The sequence below is a fragment of the Drosophila obscura genome, unplaced genomic scaffold (assembly GCF_018151105.1).
Source record: "Drosophila obscura isolate BZ-5 IFL unplaced genomic scaffold, ASM1815110v1 contig_200, whole genome shotgun sequence".
Lineage (NCBI taxonomy): Eukaryota > Metazoa > Arthropoda > Insecta > Diptera > Drosophilidae > Drosophila > Drosophila obscura.
Window position 1 is genome coordinate 5,710,535 of NW_024542791.1, and position 17,776 is coordinate 5,728,310.

Sequence of the window (17,776 nt, forward strand, 5' to 3'; positions counted from 1 at the left end):
TTGGGTCAAAACTAACTTGAATTTAACATTTATTTTGGCCATCATCAAAGTCGGACATATTTTTTTGTTCTTATACGAGCAGGTGCTTTGTCACCCAAGCCCATTAAACATTTAATGTGAGCGGGCCAATAAGAAAAGTTTTGCGCTCTTTGTTTGCCTCAAACAGTGAAACCCTAGACGAGCATTCATAGAGTACGAAAATCATTTTGCAAGGGATATTATCATTCATGTTGTTCATCAGAAGTAGACCTCACTGTTTCAGAGTTTGCGACCGTCTCAAATTTCCTGGGGATGTGTGCTCTTGTGGATGTGATTTGGTCAAGTTTTGTCTATATAATTATAATTAATTACTCTTTGGAAACTTTGACACATTTAATTATTATTTTATTAATACATTCGATTCACTCAAATCATGGCGGGAGGTCCTAATGAGTGTGATTCGATTTCAGAGTAGAAAAATATTTCCTTTCCAGCTGCTAATTGCTTCAGGAAAGAGGAAACTTTCCGCTCCTTGGATTTTAAGTGTTTGCTTAAAGGATTCTGACCCGGAAATCTTTTCTCTTTGGGGTTTTTTTCACATCAAATTCCATTTAATTGTTTCCACAAAGTTGAAGCCAAAAACTAAAGATTTGTTTAGTTTGAGACGCTTTGAGGGATTGCGAATGGCCAAATGGAATGACGACTCGGATCAGGATTTTCATTTCATTTTCTTTCATAAAACTTCTGTGTACTTTTCTGTGCAGCCAAATCGAAATCGAAGTGCAATGGCAATGGCAAATGCTTGGCCAGAATGCTGGAAAATCCGTTTTGGCTGGCCCGAGCGCAAAATGAAAAGCGTTTTGCAGTTTGTGTAACTATTTAAAAACTTTTCTCTGCTACAGGCCACACATTCAATTGGCGTTTGCCTCATCCTTGCAATCATCAATACGAGGGTTGGTTAACAAAATTCAGACATTCAAAGGAAATCATTCGGAGAAGGGAGATGATGTTCTGGTAGAACAAAACAAGTCAAAATGAATCCAACAATTGTAATATCCATCATGTATTCAAACATCCTGATCGACCCTCTCCTTTAAATACATATGCACTTATCCATTTACATATTTGGACAACCCCCATGCCCATCCCATTCGCTTCGTTCAGCTTTGCAACAAATTAAAATTAAGCCAAAACTTTGGCCATTCCTTTGTATGGCTGATGTTGTGGGAGCATGTAATATCGATGCCCAAATCGGTACAAAGTTTGCTTTTTGTATCGCATTAAATTTACTTGCCACATGCAAGTGGCAACACTCCCAGCCAGCTATGGCTTATGCAACGCATTAACAAAGACCATAGTTGGGGTATGGGCATAGGGGAGATGATCTGCATTTTTAACAGCATATTTTAATGCCTGATTTTTAACGTCGACTCGGCGCACTTATTGACAGCTGCGACAGGCATGTGATACGCCCCCAAGCCGCCTCAAAACCCCCTGCCACATGCCACACACTTTGATGCATATGTCATGCGATACACAACCCAACGAAACAGAAATTTATTTGCCTGGCGCCTGTCAAGCCACGCAACTCCCCGGGAAACCCAGGAAATCCAGAACCCAACCAAACCAAAGAGAGGTATAAAAAATGTTTAATTTAATTTTGTCGCACCAAAAAAAATACATATACATAAAGTCTGCGCCTTAACTTTTCCCCCATATTTACGTAACGTATCGTATCGTATGTATATATTCCGTTATGGCAACTGCTGTGCCAACATAAAATGCTTAAACAATTTTTATAGGTAAATATTTACGGTTCAATGTTTTTCGATTTTTTTCTGTAGATCTTTTTCTACCATTTTTGGATTGAACCTCCCAGTGGCTGGTGCTAATCGACAGACGTCAACTTTGATTGAATTTTAACATGGAATGTTTTTCAGTCGTGAACGTAATTGATAAACCCGTGATCCGACCGACCCCAGCAGAGCAGTTATAACATTTATGAATAACTAATGAAAAACAATCCCCGATTCCTTTCGCATGGAATGAATGTGTATTAATTGATTGAGGCTATTTTTTTAAATATTTTTATTTGTTAAATTAAGTGGCAGTTAACTAAGAGAAATAATGGCTTATATTGTCTCTTCTGTTGAGTAATCGGTGGATAAAGTAGATTTCCATTTCTTATGGGACATTTTTTGATGGATGAACAAAAGTTCGGTTTCTTCTTTAAAGAAACTTCTTTAAGTTTCCTGTGATTCGTGAATGTTTTTATTAAATTTCAAGCAGCCACTTCTGGTCGCTCGTATGCACATACTCGTATTTCTAAAATATCTCCTACTACTGATTGTGAGTTACAACTGAAGAGAAGAGAAAAAGAGAACGAGGTACAGACACTGTGAGAGATAGAGTTAGAGAGAGAGAGAATGGAATGCATGCAAATTGGACATTGCACTGATGAGCGATGTTTGTTTCTCTGGTACGCTGTTGGTACGCTTTCTGCCTCGTCTGCTTCGGCAGTAGCTTGTTTAATTGCAACTAAAAGCGGAAAGCAACAGCAGGAGAAAAATAAAAAAAAATGAGTTTAGGTCTTCCTAGAGAACTACGAAAATAACGTTGACTGCTCCTCTGAACTGTGTCAAAAACAAGGGCCCAAACCGGTAAACCGGGAAACGGCCAAAATGGCAGCAGTAGCAGCAGCAGCAGTAAAAAATATACGGAACGAAACTGAAGATTCACACACAAGTTTGTTGTTTAGTTCTGTTTGGTTTTTTGTTTGTTTGTTTGTTTGTCCATCCGTGTGTCTGTTTGTTCGCTGCCCGTTGCTTCCTGCAATTTGCGCTCTGCCAAAGCTTCCTCTTTAAGGACGGAGCTGGAGCCGGTGCCGCAGGTGTTGGACTGAAGCGGCGGCAGCAGCATCAACATCAGCGCCGGTGAGAAACAGTGTCTTAAAAGCATTTTTGAAAGTCCCAAGATATTATTACCATATAATTTGTATAGACGAGATTTTCGGAGCCCTTTTTCTGGAAGAAAACTAATTATATAATCAAATATTTTCTTATGAGAGATACCTCATTAGCCGTGAACCACTGTGCGCTGGCGTAGACTGTGACTGCGGCGGCTGCAGCAACGTCCTTTGCTATCTGTTTGCTGCAGCCGAACGAACAGTCGGAGCGAGCGGTGCTCTGGGAGGAGAATATGTGCGAGAACGGATGGGTGGGTGGGCGTATGGGGGGAAAACAGAAACCGACGCGGCTTTCCTTTTTGACACACCATTTTGCATGTTGCATGAAGCTGCCATGTGTGTGCGTGTCTTCCTCTCTCGCTCCTTCTCTTTCTCGCTCTGTGTGCATGGCGCATATGTCACTTGTCTAAATAGCAGCGACACCGTTCACCTGTATCAGTGTGTGTGTGTGTGTGTTTATTTCGAACTGGCCGACGCACAGTGGTCTACACTCATAAACATATATTGATGGGCTTCGGCAGGGAATGATCGGGTGCGAAGCAGATAATGGCTCCAAAAATAGCTAATGAATCCAAAAAAATTCCTTTTCCTTATTTTTCTGTTCTTATAGCAATATGTCCCACAGTGCGACGGATGGTGTGGTCGAGGGGGGCCGGAGCGTAGACGGAACGGGAGTCAGGAGGACACAGGACTGGCCATGCATACAAATGCAACATTTTCAACTGTACTACTGTTCTTTCTCTTTCGTTCGCTCACATTTTTTCTTGCTTTTGGCCGACAAGGTGGCAACACACTCTGACACCCGGCCACGACACCAACAGCAACTACAACTACAACAGCAAACCGGCAGTAATTTGGCCACCTTGTCTAGGTGTGTTTGTTTAGAGGAGCAGAAAGGAATACAGGGGTAGCAGTTGTGGTGTTGCAGCAGTTCGGTGGGTGGCAAGAGGAAGCCAGAAAGCTAAATGCAAACGGGAATGGAAAACGAAAAGCAGGATGGAGAGAAACTATGTACATGTGGATGGCCATACACAACTAATACTGGATTCTCTAGAAATGGAGAATCCTTACTGATGCTTATAGATGGAAACCACATCTTCAATATTATTGGGGACCAGATGAACCCTATAAGGAATTCACTGCAAACAAATTTATTGATTCCGATAATACTTTTTAAATTTTTTCTTCCAGTTATGTACTTTATACGTAATAACAGACTTTTTTAAGCAAATGTGGCGTCAAAGCTAAAAGAAAGATAGATGAATGTAGTGTGGATTCTTACAGAACTCTGGTGTATACACTCGTCCACACAGCGTCGTATGGGAATTAAATTAAAAAGTTGATGCAAAATAAAAATTAAAAAATGAGACAAATTTATTTAATCATTAGGTATCATTAATACAGCTACTGGTGCGAAAGCAATTACTCGGACTTTTCCCGCAAGTAAATCTATTTTTCTTACGCTTCTTTCCGAAGTTTGTTGCGATGTGTTATATATATATATATATCGATATATTTTGTAATTTTCTTCGAAAATATCATTAATGCTATTCTTGTTAGAGTTCTTATACATAATTTGTTAATTCATTAAGAAAATTAACATATTTTTCTACTATTTTTCATAAGCTTAGGTATAAAACTGAATTAAACTAAACAGTTGCGCGAATAGTAAAAAGTAAATACAAGGCGATACTTGAGAAGTAATATCGATACCTTAATTGACGACGAAAAAATCGTATACAAATAAAATATATCATAGTCAACACTTAGCTTTCACGTCACAGTTGAATAAACTCTGCAAACTATTCTCTTCGTATCCTATCCGGCTCAGAATGGCTCCCAGAAAATCCAAGGCCCAGAAGGAAGAGACGCAGGTCCACCTGGGACCTCAGGTTTACGACGGCGAGGACGTCTTTGGCGTGGCCCACATCTTTTCCAGCTTCAATGACACGTTCGTCCATGTCACCGACTTGTCCGGCCGCGAAACCATTGTCCGCGTCACCGGCGGCATGAAGGTTAAAGCCGATCGCGACGAGGCTTCGCCCTACGCTGCTATGCTGGCTGCCCAGGATGTCGCCGAGAAGTGCAAGACCCTTAGCATCACCGCCCTTAAGATCAATCTGCGTGCTACTGGCGGCAACAAGAACAAGACTCCCGGACCTGGTGCCCAGTCTGCTCTGCGAGCTCTGGCCCGTTCCGGAATGAAGATTGGTCGCATCGAGGACTGCGTTCCCATCCCCTCTGATAGCACACGCAAGAAGGGCGGTCGTCGTGGTCGCCGTCTGTAAGCGCTATTCTATGTTGTATCTGCCTCAAAACTATTAATAAAGCAAATGAAAAGTCTATTCTTGCTCTAATAATCAACATCAACAGTGAAATCTCTCTTGGTGGACCTCTCCTTTGGAGCGGATACAAATTTCAGTTTATTTGTACAATAATCTTTGTAGTTGCTGTCAGTTAGAAGACATCTATATGTTCTCTGTGTGGTCGGACTCGTAGATGAGCTCGTATTGGCTTCGCACGGCGTTTCTGTCGGTGGTGAGCAGCCAATTTACCTGCTTCGAGATGTCGCTTGCATGCATTTCTGGACTCTTTATCATTTTCTTGCGGAAACGACGCTTGCGGACGTTCTTGAGTGGACGAGTAACGCCATGTGGATGCAAGTAACTTTTGGGCACTTTATTGGCTGTCTCTTCGTCTGATTCTGATGATTTGCTCTCGACTTCCTGTGGCTGCTCAGTGCATATGAGCATCTGGGAAATATCTGCAGTCTTGTAAAAGTTCTTCTTGTCCGATGTCTTATAGCTTTCCACGATGGTGGGCAAGTCGACGAGCTTTGTGTAGAGCATAGACCCATCCAACCAAACCTGGCCTTGACGCATGTCTTTCTTCAGTGCAATGCTCAATTTCTTGTGTACATTTCCATCGCTGATGGCCTCGTGAATGGTCCCGGCACGATCCTGCAATGCAATGCAAAATTGTGCAACATAAAACGGCCATGCAGCAGCATGCGCCATTAAGCAAAACAGTCTGCTTACCTCGGGAACTCGCATTATGAACTGGCCCTCCGCCTCAACGTCATCGATTCTCCGCTCGCTTGTGTTTTGTTGTTCGTTTATTGGATCCATTTTTGCTTATTAATTATACTGATGAATAGGTTTCTTGCCAATTGGAAGAACTTTTTGGCAAACCTACGAATTTATTACAAGTAGCACGTCTTGACACATCTTCTTTGAACAGTGTTGGAAAAAGTGCAATTAAGCTAGTCGCTAATGAACCTCTGGTTCTGAACCAGTGATGAACCTTCAAGTAACCATCGGCAAATATTTACTTATTTTTTTGTTGAGACAGAGCTTTCAGAAAGTTCAAGGCTTTAAAAAAGGGCGACATCACTGTCCTAAAAATCAATCGTGCTACTGGCACAGACGTCTTCTCTGCGTGCCCTGGGCCGGTCGGGAATAGTCTTCAAGCGCTATTCCACGTATCTTCCACATACATCTTAAAAACTTTGAATGAAGTAAATGAAAAAAAAATTTTTAAATAACGGTTGGTTTAATTCTAGGTTGTCGATTCAAACTTTTCTCTGTTCCACAGTCGGAAAATAAGATGAGTTATACTCCTGCTTATTGATACGTTTTGTTTAATGTCTAGTGGCTTTTCCTAGTGTACCGTTCCATTCCTTGGGCACCCAGCGCAGGCAGTCGGCATCAATACGAAACTGAGGCTTAGTCTTGGTTTTCAGATGATTCTTAACCATATCGCCTTTGACGCAGACAATGTATCGGCTTTTATAGTACATGATAATGTTCAGATGCTTCAGCGTGGAAGCCACATCCTCTGGGCTGATGGCAGTTTTTTCAGAGATATCACTATTAGGAACAAAAAGAAATCAGTTAGTAGATGAAACTGCAAAGCTCTTTACGCGTATACTTGATGGAAATGGTAATCTTATTTTCCGAATCGTTGTACTTCTGATTGATGAGTACATCGAGTATGGCCTGGGCCCAGAAGGAGCGATACGACAAGAGTCCCAAATCCGAGAGCGGTTTCTCTGGTGAGCCCGTCTTCCCCTCACACTTTGACAGCGCGTAGCTAAACTCGATAAGCAGGCGGCCATAGCCCAGCCGCTGGTACGGAGGCAGAGTCAAAACGCACGCCAAATTATTCTCGCCGCTCATCTTCTCCTTTGAAAAGTATCCCACAATATGGAAGCCGCGCGAGTCGAACACAGTCATTATGTAGAAAAGAAAGGGATCCATGTCGTTATACAGAGTCTTTTCGTCCAGGAACAGCTTGCTCAGTAGGCAGAGATTCTGCGCGTAGGTCCGGCTCCGACGTCCATCGATCTCGAAAAAGGATATGGTGTTCTTGCGGTAGATTTCCTCGCCAGGCGGATGGCGAAGATTACACTTCATCAAATGGCGACCCAGGCATGTGGCACTCAACACGTACTTCAGGCACCACTCGCATAAGTAGATGCACGGCTGGGCGCACATTACCTGTGGATATGGCGAGAAGTACCAGGGCTTGATGCGATGCCTTCCCAGCTCAATCCACTGCACGTTCTTGATTTCATGTACCGACTTCTGCTTCAGTTGGGATTGCTGTGATTTAGTGATCTCGTCGGAGACGGTGTGATCCTCATCGGGCAACTTCTTTCGCGATTCTTTAGATAGTTCCATTCTTTGGCGATGTCGGTTGCGAGGAAATCGCACAGAAGACAAATTAAGGTCATCGTCCCCGACCCAGTCATCCAGACGCTTGTTAACTGAAAGGCAATCCCTGTAAACTAATAAAGTTGGACATTGCAGCCTACTTACAATCCAAGAAGTGCACATAGTACTGACGCTTGCCCCCCTCTGTTTTGATGCTCAAAATTTCGGCCCTTTTCCACAAGCCTGTCTTTTGCATACGAACAGATAGAGTGCAGCCTTCTACCAACTGCGACTGAGGATCCACAAGAGAATAGTTAATTGGAAAGTATCAAGCCACAGCTCCACTTACCGTCGAATCGCAGACAAACGAAGTTGGTTTATAGCTCATCTGGCTTCTATCAGTTATTTACTCAGGATCAACTTTGAGAACTAATTTTGTTTGTTCGCCAACGCAGATCTTCAGGGGTACCGTACGGCCGCAATCGACTGCGGCCTGCCGTACATCGATATAAATCAGTTATATACGTACTTTGTATGCTGTCAAATAGAGATTGACCCCAAATACCGTTTATTTTATAATATTCATTCCTCTGACTGTTTTGAGATCAATTTCTTCCTATTTGGAGCGAATTGTCATCCGAACTTCGTTCGATATATATCGATAAGAAAAAAGCTCAGATTAATTTAAATATATCTTTCAGTTTCACTAGTTTAACCATTCGTTTTTTCGTTTTTGTTTTTGCAAAGAGCTCCCGCAAGCTTATCTAAGTGATAATATTGCTAATTTTTATCGATTGTGGTGAAAACAGAAACTGAAACAGACATTGATGTTTTTGAAATTGTTGTGTAAGCTTAACCCATTATGTCCCGAAGGGTTTTAAAAAAAAATATAATAACAAAACTTGGTCGAAAACATAGTTATTTGTATCTAAGGATACAACTATGGTGATTAAATACTCATCTACTCTTAGGTATTCGTGGAGGCACAATTATTTGTTCAATAAACTATTATAATATCAAAATTTCATCAAGCCGTCTAGAAGCAGCTCTCAATGGGTTAAATTTTCTGTGTGTATTTGTGAATGTATGTGTGTTCCGTATGTGTATATTATTTAGGATATACAACTTAAAATCAACTTTTTAATCTTTGTAATTATTAATGTATGAAATTTTTAAATTATTCTTTTTAACTAAAAACATCGATGTTTCAGAAAAATCATCGATGTCTGCACTCAAACATCGACGAAATCGATGTTAACATCGATGTTTCTCCAGCTCTAACACATACGTGCCTTTCGAATTTGGCTGCGCTTTTTCTTTTTTATTATTCAAAGCAAAGTCGTGTGTTTTATCTTCTGTAATCGCTTTTGAGTTGTGTTAAATTTCCAAATCGCGGATCGTCAACTATAAAAGTGTGGTTAAATTGTTAAATTCATAGTTCATTTTCTCAAATACTTGCGTTTTGACGGCAACATCTGCGTATTCCAACATACAAAATTTGCCATGTGGCTTGTACATACATAGTTGAAAATATTTTTTGTTCTTTTTTTGTTGTTTTAGATTCTATTGCGCATTATTAAAAGTAGATCAGTGCTGTTTTTTTGAATCTGAAGATTTTTTACACAATTTGGACACACATACATATGTATGTATTGCCGTTTGTGTGTCAGCTCGTAAAATCCAACGAAATTCTCAACACACGCACACACCTCTTCACCAACGCTTGAGGGTATTGGTGTGTCCATTGGAATTGCGCTGAAAAGCTGATGTGATATTTCATATTGGAAAACGGACGCAACGCACAACAAAAAGGAAAAACTTGGTAAATACTAGAAACTATTATGCCTCAGACCCATTTATATGCCCCTCTAAAAGGGGCACACACATGAACAGCCATGAAAATCAAACAAATGGCAAAGTTAAATTTGAAAATAATAGAAAAACTTTCTACAGTCACTCCTGGCAAACAATAACCCTTACAATAACAGCAACAAAAACAACAACTAAGTTTTACAACAATGACAAGAACAACCAACAATAACAATAACGCAACAAAAATGAAACTATTTCGAGTGAAATAAATCTGTTGGAATGTGCAAAACTCCTTCCAAGCGCATTGCGGCGGGCATTTTTTTTTTGGGAAGGGACTGTGCTTTGCAAGGAAGAGTGAGTGAGAAAACGAATGTGAGTGAATGAGGGCGATACCAAGGTGTATGAATGTAACGTGACGCAGATAGCAGACTCCAATAAATACATATTTTTCATTAATAGCATTAATATGTCTCTGTGTGTGTGTGTTTGTGTTTGTGAACAAAAGCGAGAGAGAGGGATAATATGCACCTCGAAATGCGCGGAATACCTCACCTTGTTTAAAATATACCGCCAATTCCTTGCGCCTCCGCTGCTCTTTTGTACCCTTTGCTGCTGAATAAGTTGTTGGTAGAGTTAGAAAGAGAGAGAGGAGAGAAGTCGTTTCGATTCTAAGGATTGCTCGTGTGAGAGAGACAGGGCGACTACAGCAAAGTACATAGTTCGAAAAGATTTGAGCGTGGGGGTGGGGGTGGCGGCTGCAACTGGAAGTGGAATCATTTTTATTGCCAAATGTGTTTGTTGCTCAATTTAACTAAAAGTGCTGTCAACTCTTGCTGTCTCTTTCGCTTCCCCTTAGCCTTGCATTTTCGAGCGGCTTGTCCTGAAAGAGGAATTTGTAGCGGGGGGCATAAGAAGCAGAAAGCGAACGATTGGTAAGAGACAGACACGAAAACGGAACGAACGGTAAATGGGAATGAAGGCAAAGGAGCAAGGAGAATAAAGCGAACGTTTGGCTAAAGCAGATTGCGATCGTTGGTAAGCGGGAATTGTAAAAGGAATGGAAGAAGCAGATATAAAATTGTTGAGGCTGTTTGAGAAGACGCATGGGAAGAGGAATATGCGTGTTTTGGCACACCATAAATACAGTCTCATTTTCGCGTCTAGCAACATTTTTGTTTTTTGTTTTGCGCTCATTATGGAATATCGGAGCATTTTAATGCTGACATGATAGCGTGCAGTATACTGCGCTCAAGGTTAGGCGACTATTTCCCAGTCGTCTTTTATACGACGTCTGTGATAATCTTGGAAACGAGGACTCCCGTACATGTACTGGAGAATGACCAGTACCAATGTTTTTATAGCTGGAAGCAACTATTTTTAAATGTCTTAAAATTTAACGCTGTAGCGAAGCATTAGTTGTCGATTTAATTGTTGTATGCAACGAATTGGAAACTTTCTCTTTTTTTATTGACCTACTCCATATCTAATTCTCATACTAATATTCTTTTAAATCTGCTTTTTCACAGCTTACCCAAAACACTAGACAAAAAGTCAAAAATTTCTACCTGAAACGTCACGTTAAATTGATCTTAATTATGTTTTCAATAAGAACTATAGAAAGGGATAACCAAAAGAAAATCGAATGCAAGATGATAATGGCAAAGGATGTTAAGGTAAGCGGAATAACTTTGACAATGCATTCTACACAATAACCGCTTAATATATCCATATACCACCAGGGATGGCGCGAGGGTTATAATGCAGCCGTCCAAAGTGGAAATATTTGGATGAAAATGTCCATTGAACGCTATAATGATGTAAAAACATATTTTTTTGCGAACTTCGTTGCCATGCCAGGATCTTTTGACGATATAGACGAATATGAGGACTTTAGCGACGAGTTGAAGCGCCTGTTCCTACCGCACGGCGAAACGAAGCTTATGGAATGTAAATTCGAGTACGACATCATCAAGTCACCTAAAAATTGTCAGAAAAAGTCAATTAAAAAGAAGCGTTTCCGCAAGATACCCATAAAAACAGTGGCCCAAGAATTATTGGAAATGGCAAGGGAGATATTTTTCTCCCAACTGACAGGCCGTTTAGGAACGGCTTTAGATTTAATTACCAAAGAATTAAAAGTCACCTATCCACCAAACGAGGATACTCAACAAGAAGCTAAAAAGGAGGAATTACCAAAGGAAGTCGTCAATTTTTATGAAAACCCTTTGGAAAAAACACGCGAGTGTAATTACTGCTGCAACGAGAATACATCCAATGTTAAAAGTGACGAGGAAAATTCTGATATCGAATAAACGACAGATATCCATACTCGAGCTATAATAATACATAGTTAGCATTGGGCCTTATATTTGAAAAGACAAACTTTCTGTTGGTCATTGAACTGATTGCCATATCATGACATAAATATCACGAAATTCATTTCTATATATCCTACATACATATCCTAACATTCATATGCATAAATGTACGGATATTTATTGCATGCATTGTTTGCTCATATTCGACTCTGTTGTCTATTTATTTGCCGCCTTCCGTTTTGTTATTGTGTTTATTCGTAACTCTTCTTTTTTTGCAAGTTTTTTTCTTCTTTGGTTTTCTGTTTTTAGTGATTTGAAATCGATGCATAAATAATGGTTTCTGCCAGCGGCTCTGGTTTCCCCTTGTTTCAACATTCTGGTTGCGGCCTACTCTACATCGATGAAGAGCTAACCGCCGTACAGTGCGCTTCAAAAGTGAAGAGACCAAACCGTTGGAAACCAAATTAATATGTTAGTGGAATATGCACATTCGCAGATTTGAATATTTCATTGATATTGAATGGTAAGGCAACCACAGTTCCCTACAACTATGGAACGCACTGTAACGATGACGGAACAAGCGCAAAATCAGTGAAATATGACAAACTTTTTCAATTGCACAATATACGGGCATAAATTTTATGCAATAAACAGGGCACAAAACAAACAAGCGAAAAAACAAGGGGAAAAAAGAAAATCAAAAGAGAAACTTTAGCAAATCAACAATCAGGAGGCGGCCAAAAGGAAGGGTGCGAAAGATCGTGAAAGTTTTTGGTTTTTTTGGTGCTACTTTCGTGACGTTTGCCAATTGCTAAATTCTCGATGCCAATGACAATCGCCAGGGAAAGGAAGGACAGGAGAAGCAGGGAGCAAGGACCAAGGACCAAGCACCCGCCAACACAACAAGGTGATGGCACGCCCATTTAGCCAGATGTCTGAGTGTGAGACCCCCGGTTCAACGCCCCCGGCAGAGATATACGAGAAGCGGCAGGGGAACGGGGTTTCCACGAGGACACACAACAACGTTTACGTGACTTGTTTCATAAACAAACAGAAGGCGGAGAAAATTGGCACAAAATTGCCAATCCTTTTTGTCGGCCAAGGATTGGGTGTGTGAGTGTGTGGCACAGGTGGTGCCTGCCACATGTCCTGGCCTGACATTGAGCGGCGTGAAAGTTTCGTCCTCCATTGGCGCTTTTGCATACAACTTGGTAATTGTTTTCGCCAACAATCTCTGCAGCTGGTAATGCTCCTCCTTTTGGCCATTTTAATCATTCAAAAGTCATGGGCAGCTGCGTCATCCTAACGCATGAGAAATTGGATACAGAATATAACAGAACGGAGTGCTAGACAGATCAGGACATGCCGGGCAGATCAGCATAATCAGGACAGGCCAGAGAAGGACACACCACGGCCATTGTCTTGTGGAAGTCAACCCTTTTGGCCCACATTGCTGTCAGCCCCTCTCTAAATGAGACATGAAAAGACATGAAACTTTTCTCATTATGCCACACACTGGCCCTCTCTCTCTCCCACCTTTTGAGCTTCTAGTAATGCTATGATCGATCATGCGACTAGAGGATACCTTAAGGGATTTTTAATGTGTAAATCTATAAAAAAGAGTGCATTTAATTAAAAAAAACTCCGAAGTCAGACCACAGCAGAGATTGATTAAAATAGAAGGTAGGTAGATTTCTGCCTGTTACCAACTCTTACCCGACTGCTGCATACCCTTTTAATCTGCAAAATACCGCGTATTAAAAAGTAAAATAATCAAGGCGTAAAAAGGAAAGTTGTCGCCACTTTGCTTAACAGACAAAAGGGGGTGTGCATGGGGAAAGGATGCCTGCTGTGCGACTGGTGCAACGCGCAAGTTGTCCACGCAACCCATAGACAGGTGAATCAAGTTTTCTTTCCCTGCAAGAAAATTTTGCGTAAGGCAAAAGTTTTCCATGCATATTCAACATCATTAGAAAGTCAGGACAAAGTAGCTGAAGGCAGCAGCAAGGCAACGCACGACATGGACAGGCGCCTTCTCCAGCTCTCCAGGGAAAGTAAAACAAACCCGTTTAAGGCGCTAAAATGTAGACTATAAATTATGTCATAGGTAGAGTCGACCTCTCTCCACGAGAGCTTACTCAAATGCAGTTGTTGAAAGGAGTCTGTAAGGGCCTCTTCTAATTGCAGCACTTAATTGATTTGAATTCTTCAATTGTGCAGCTTTGATTGAGGTTTAATCGGACGTTTAGTTTGGAAGTGGGCGTACAATATTTCGATAAGTGTGTAGGATTACATATTGTATATCGTATCTGTGCAGTAGACATAACATCCATCGAATGATGATTGTACAAATTCTGTAATTGTGTTTCTTGATCTATTCTCCTTCTGTTCCTGTTCAGTACCTTCTCCACTTCCCGTATAACCTCGGTATTTAAGTGCTGTGGCTGCTTCGGCTCTGTTTCCTTCTGATCATGTGTCAAAGGCTCTTACATGAGGCTGCAGCTTCGTTTGAGCCCAGCAGGGATCTTCAAGAGTTTCTTTTTATCTTTAGTTGGCTTGGGTGGTTCCTGTTCTTCTTCTACTTCGTCCTCCGGTTCCTGCTCCTGCTTTTGTTTATTCCCCTTTGGGCGCTTTGTTATCATTGGCTTTACTTTATCTCGTGAAACCTCAACATTTACGTTTTGTGGTGGTTGCGTCGGCTCTGCTATGATCATATCCTGAGCCGGGCTCGAATGAGGCAGCTGCAGTTGTAAGCTGCTCTCGCGCCAAATGCTATCGTATCGCGGTCCACACGATATATTTTGCGGACAGCCGATAATGCTCCAGGGCGAGTAGTAGGCCACTGCAGATCAATAGAATGAATGGATTATTATTAAAATGGGGCCTAAAACTTACACTCTGAAATTTTGTCAGCAATTATGTGATCTGTGACGCCTGGCACAAATACCGCAGCATTGGGATTGAGCCGTTTCTCCTGTCGTGTGCGGCTGCTTTCCGGGGCACCAAGTGCTGTCCAAGTGCGACTGGGAGTTGGAGCCCCAAGTCCTAGCAGGGTGCTACTGCAACAGGGGGCCTCATCGGCTGGTATCCCGCTGGTATCCTCGACTGTGGACCAGAGTCGGTTCACTCCAGGGGAACAGGTCTCATCGATTGTCAAGAGGCGTCTTCCTCCGGGCACCTCACCGCCTTCCTCGCGTTTGATTTCGCCGAGGGATTCGTTATTGCTATCACTGGACATCTTTCAGAAAATTAAATGTGCGCAAACAAAAAAAGTGTAAATACAATACAACTATTTTTAGACTACGATTTCCAATTCAGATTTTACTGTTTTGATGAATATTATATGGGCCTACTTTATAGTACGTATTGTAAATTTCTGATAGGTATATTTTGATGGCATTCAAATATCCTGAGTAGGCCGAGTGAAATAAATCAAATTCTTGTCTGACATTTAGAAAAATTTCTCGCCGAATAACTATTGCATTTCTTACAAAGGTAATATTATGTGTTAATGTAAAAATAATTTCTTAAATTAATTACAGACTGAATTTTAAAACAATTTAAAGGTTAATTTACCTTTCTATCCTGCTTGCTTCATTAATCAAATTCTATGTTCAATTTGAACTGACAAAAACTAGCCTTTCGTAAGCAAATAATCTGTTTATTCTGTTTGTAGGAATTGCCTTACAGTGGAATTTCTCTATACAAATTCACAGAATATGCATTTAATTTGATTTATAAATTGTTGGTTGAACTGTCACTTTTGCCCTAGTGCTGCAGTGGGCGGGCGGCATGACACAAATCAAATTTGACAACAATTTTAATTAAATACTACAACTTACAACAATTTTAATAAGCCGTATAAATAAATTAGAATACTCGTTTCTGAAAATCCTCTCGCTATTAACTTGTGTGTGTGTCTGTGTGGGTGTTGTGTGCGTTTTTGTGGGACAAATTTAATTTTATGAATACCGCAAATTGGCAAATATTTTGATTTTGGGGGAGAATACACAAGAGTGCAGACCTTTCGGATGGATTCTCTGTGGATTTTAATTGATTTGCGCTCAAAATTTATTGATTTCATTTTGTCAACAGTTGTTGCCAGTCGCCACACCGCAAAGAACCACAGCCAGAACGCAGACCAAACTTGAGCTCATTATGTGTACTCTCGTGCCCCATTCCGTTGTAAAATATATGAATTTATTGTACCCTGTACACGCACAGAAAATCAGGGTGTGTTCTGGTCATGTACATGTTTGTAACAGCTAGACAGAATCGGTTTTCATGGTTTGTTCGATTTTTTCTAAATTAAATGATCTAATCCAAGATTCTTCCTGTCAACAGAAGTGAATAGGAATATAGGAGTTTGATTTGTATAATCTCGGAATCTTATTTAAATCATCAAAGGCCGCACCTAATTAACAAGCATCTCAGTGTCGCAACACTCTCTTATATAGCATTCTCTCTTTGCTGAATTTATTCCATATGTGTGCACTAATTTGCATGTGCGAGTGTGTTAAAACATAAATTAGTTGACTCTGCCACGCCCCCACACTCCACAGAGAGAAAGTTTGCCCCACGCGACTTAGTCAGTCGTTAGCCATTTGCTTAATTTATGGCCAATGGATTGCATTTGCGCATAGAATCGAGAACTAATAGTGGTTTTTACTTTTTTTTTAGTTAATTGCACAAATTACTTGCGCTAATTTATTGGCCAGCCCTTGAATGGCCATTTTGTGGGCAGCATTTCTACATATGATATGTATATAAAAATTGTGTGTCTGTTGGCTTAACTAGAAATCGGGGGATATTTTAATTGAAAATATAGGAAAAATGTGCACAAATACATTAAAAACGGATCAAAGAAAAAAGGGTATTATGGGAAAATGGAAAATGTTTATGTAAGGAGTAAATTTATTGTTCAATGCACAGACTAAACCTTGAGACTAATTTAATATGAAATATTTTACCAAGGAGTGCTTGAAAAAACCCTTCAAAAGATCACCCACAAAAGTTAATCAAATTCATAATTTGCCAGACTTTTGCCCTCTCAAATCAGATTCATTTATTTCTTCCATTCAATCAAATGCAACCCCCCTTTTCTGCCAGGGTTGTCAACTGTTTTCCGTACGGTGAAGGGAATATCAATTAAAGATGGCTACAGCAAATTGACGGCTTTTGTTTTCATCAATTTCACTTTGCCAGTCATTCATTCAGTCATTCGGTTGGGGTTTCTGCTCTCTGCCGTCTATCTGTCTGGCTAGTCTGTCTGTTAGTCCATCTGCCTGTCAGTCTGTGTGTGGGGCTTCGCCTGCCCCCTTGGCCGTTGTTGCCGTTGATTTTATATATTCAAATTAGTTCGTTTTGCACGAGTGGCACTCGAATGAAAGCGTCGTACTGCTGTGATATTTTCCCAACTACGGCTGACTGACCACCAACCAACCAACCGACCCAAGCCCCAGCCTGAATCCCAAGCAAATCCAATTCAATCCGTCCCCGGAGTGGGCTCATTGCTGGAATCCAGAGGGCGTGAGGAAAGAGGGCTATCAAGTTGCCTGTGAAGTGCTTATCCTCAAATCAGTGACACTTGAATGTGCAGCACAAGTGACTGACCAAGTGGGTGACTGACTAGGACTACAAATGGTCGAATGGGGCAGGGTCTACAACTGCTAGTGCGACAACTTCCACTCAGAGTGCGAAGACTTCGTTTCATTTATTTGCTGTGCCATTGCCATGGCCAACTGTGGAGCGAAAACTGAAACTGGGCAACAACTCGAGTGTTGTTTGTGTCCCCTGATTGAGTATAACTTAATAAAGTCCCCGCTTCTCTGGCACTCTTCTGCTCGTCTCTGTTCTAGGGAATCACTATGAGACAAAGAAAAAGCTGCAAATGAATATCCATATCCAATATTCATTCATCTAAAATTTCTCAAACTTCTGTAATTGATTTATTTCATGCATAAGTAAAACCAGCCCTTCCGCTTTATAGATTAAATAGCGTTTCACCTAATCTGACTGCATTCAAGATACCCTTTCGATCTAAAATT

At 40.9% G+C, this 17,776-nt stretch overlaps 5 protein-coding genes across 6 annotated transcripts; 2 read left to right on the plus strand and 3 right to left on the minus strand.

Annotated features, from left to right (window-relative positions):
• The first annotated feature begins 4,684 nt into the window (after window positions 1–4,684).
• Window positions 4,685–5,287, plus strand: LOC111078102 (40S ribosomal protein S14a-like). The gene has a single exon (XM_022372631.2). It carries the CDS (start codon window positions 4,777–4,779, stop codon window positions 5,230–5,232), a length of 456 nt encoding a protein of 151 aa, XP_022228323.2. The 5' UTR covers window positions 4,685–4,776; the 3' UTR covers window positions 5,233–5,287.
• A 35-nt stretch (window positions 5,288–5,322) lies between these two features.
• On the minus strand, window positions 5,323–6,189 carry LOC111078101 (transcription initiation factor TFIID subunit 7-like). The gene is made up of 2 exons (XM_022372630.2): window positions 5,983–6,189; window positions 5,323–5,904 (listed from the first exon to the last, which is right to left on the minus strand). Exons 1-2 carry the CDS (start codon window positions 6,070–6,072, stop codon window positions 5,413–5,415), a joined length of 582 nt encoding a protein of 193 aa, XP_022228322.2. The 5' UTR covers window positions 6,073–6,189; the 3' UTR covers window positions 5,323–5,412.
• A 306-nt stretch (window positions 6,190–6,495) lies between these two features.
• On the minus strand, window positions 6,496–8,196 carry LOC111078107 (histone acetyltransferase KAT5-like). The gene is made up of 4 exons (XM_022372637.2): window positions 7,949–8,196; window positions 7,765–7,891; window positions 6,875–7,712; window positions 6,496–6,813 (listed from the first exon to the last, which is right to left on the minus strand). The coding sequence occupies exons 1-4, from the start codon at window positions 7,985–7,987 to the stop codon at window positions 6,585–6,587; spliced, it is 1,233 nt and encodes a 410-aa protein (XP_022228329.2). The 5' UTR covers window positions 7,988–8,196; the 3' UTR covers window positions 6,496–6,584.
• Window positions 8,197–8,870: 674 nt separating this feature from the next.
• LOC111078106 lies at window positions 8,871–11,865 on the plus strand. 2 transcript variants are annotated; one of them, XM_022372636.2, is made up of 4 exons: window positions 8,871–9,011; window positions 9,160–9,421; window positions 10,938–11,084; window positions 11,151–11,865. In XM_022372636.2, exons 3-4 carry the CDS (start codon window positions 11,007–11,009, stop codon window positions 11,721–11,723), a joined length of 651 nt encoding a protein of 216 aa, XP_022228328.2. In that variant the 5' UTR covers window positions 8,871–9,011; window positions 9,160–9,421; window positions 10,938–11,006; the 3' UTR covers window positions 11,724–11,865. The 2 variants fall into 2 exon arrangements, with proteins under 2 accessions (XP_022228328.2, XP_022228326.2); XM_022372634.2 differs by having other exon boundaries at window positions 8,871–9,421.
• A 2,061-nt stretch (window positions 11,866–13,926) lies between these two features.
• On the minus strand, window positions 13,927–15,087 carry LOC111078105. The gene is made up of 2 exons (XM_022372633.2): window positions 14,625–15,087; window positions 13,927–14,571 (listed from the first exon to the last, which is right to left on the minus strand). The coding sequence occupies exons 1-2, from the start codon at window positions 14,965–14,967 to the stop codon at window positions 14,216–14,218; spliced, it is 699 nt and encodes a 232-aa protein (XP_022228325.2). The 5' UTR covers window positions 14,968–15,087; the 3' UTR covers window positions 13,927–14,215.
• Window positions 15,088–17,776: the final 2,689 nt, after the last annotated feature.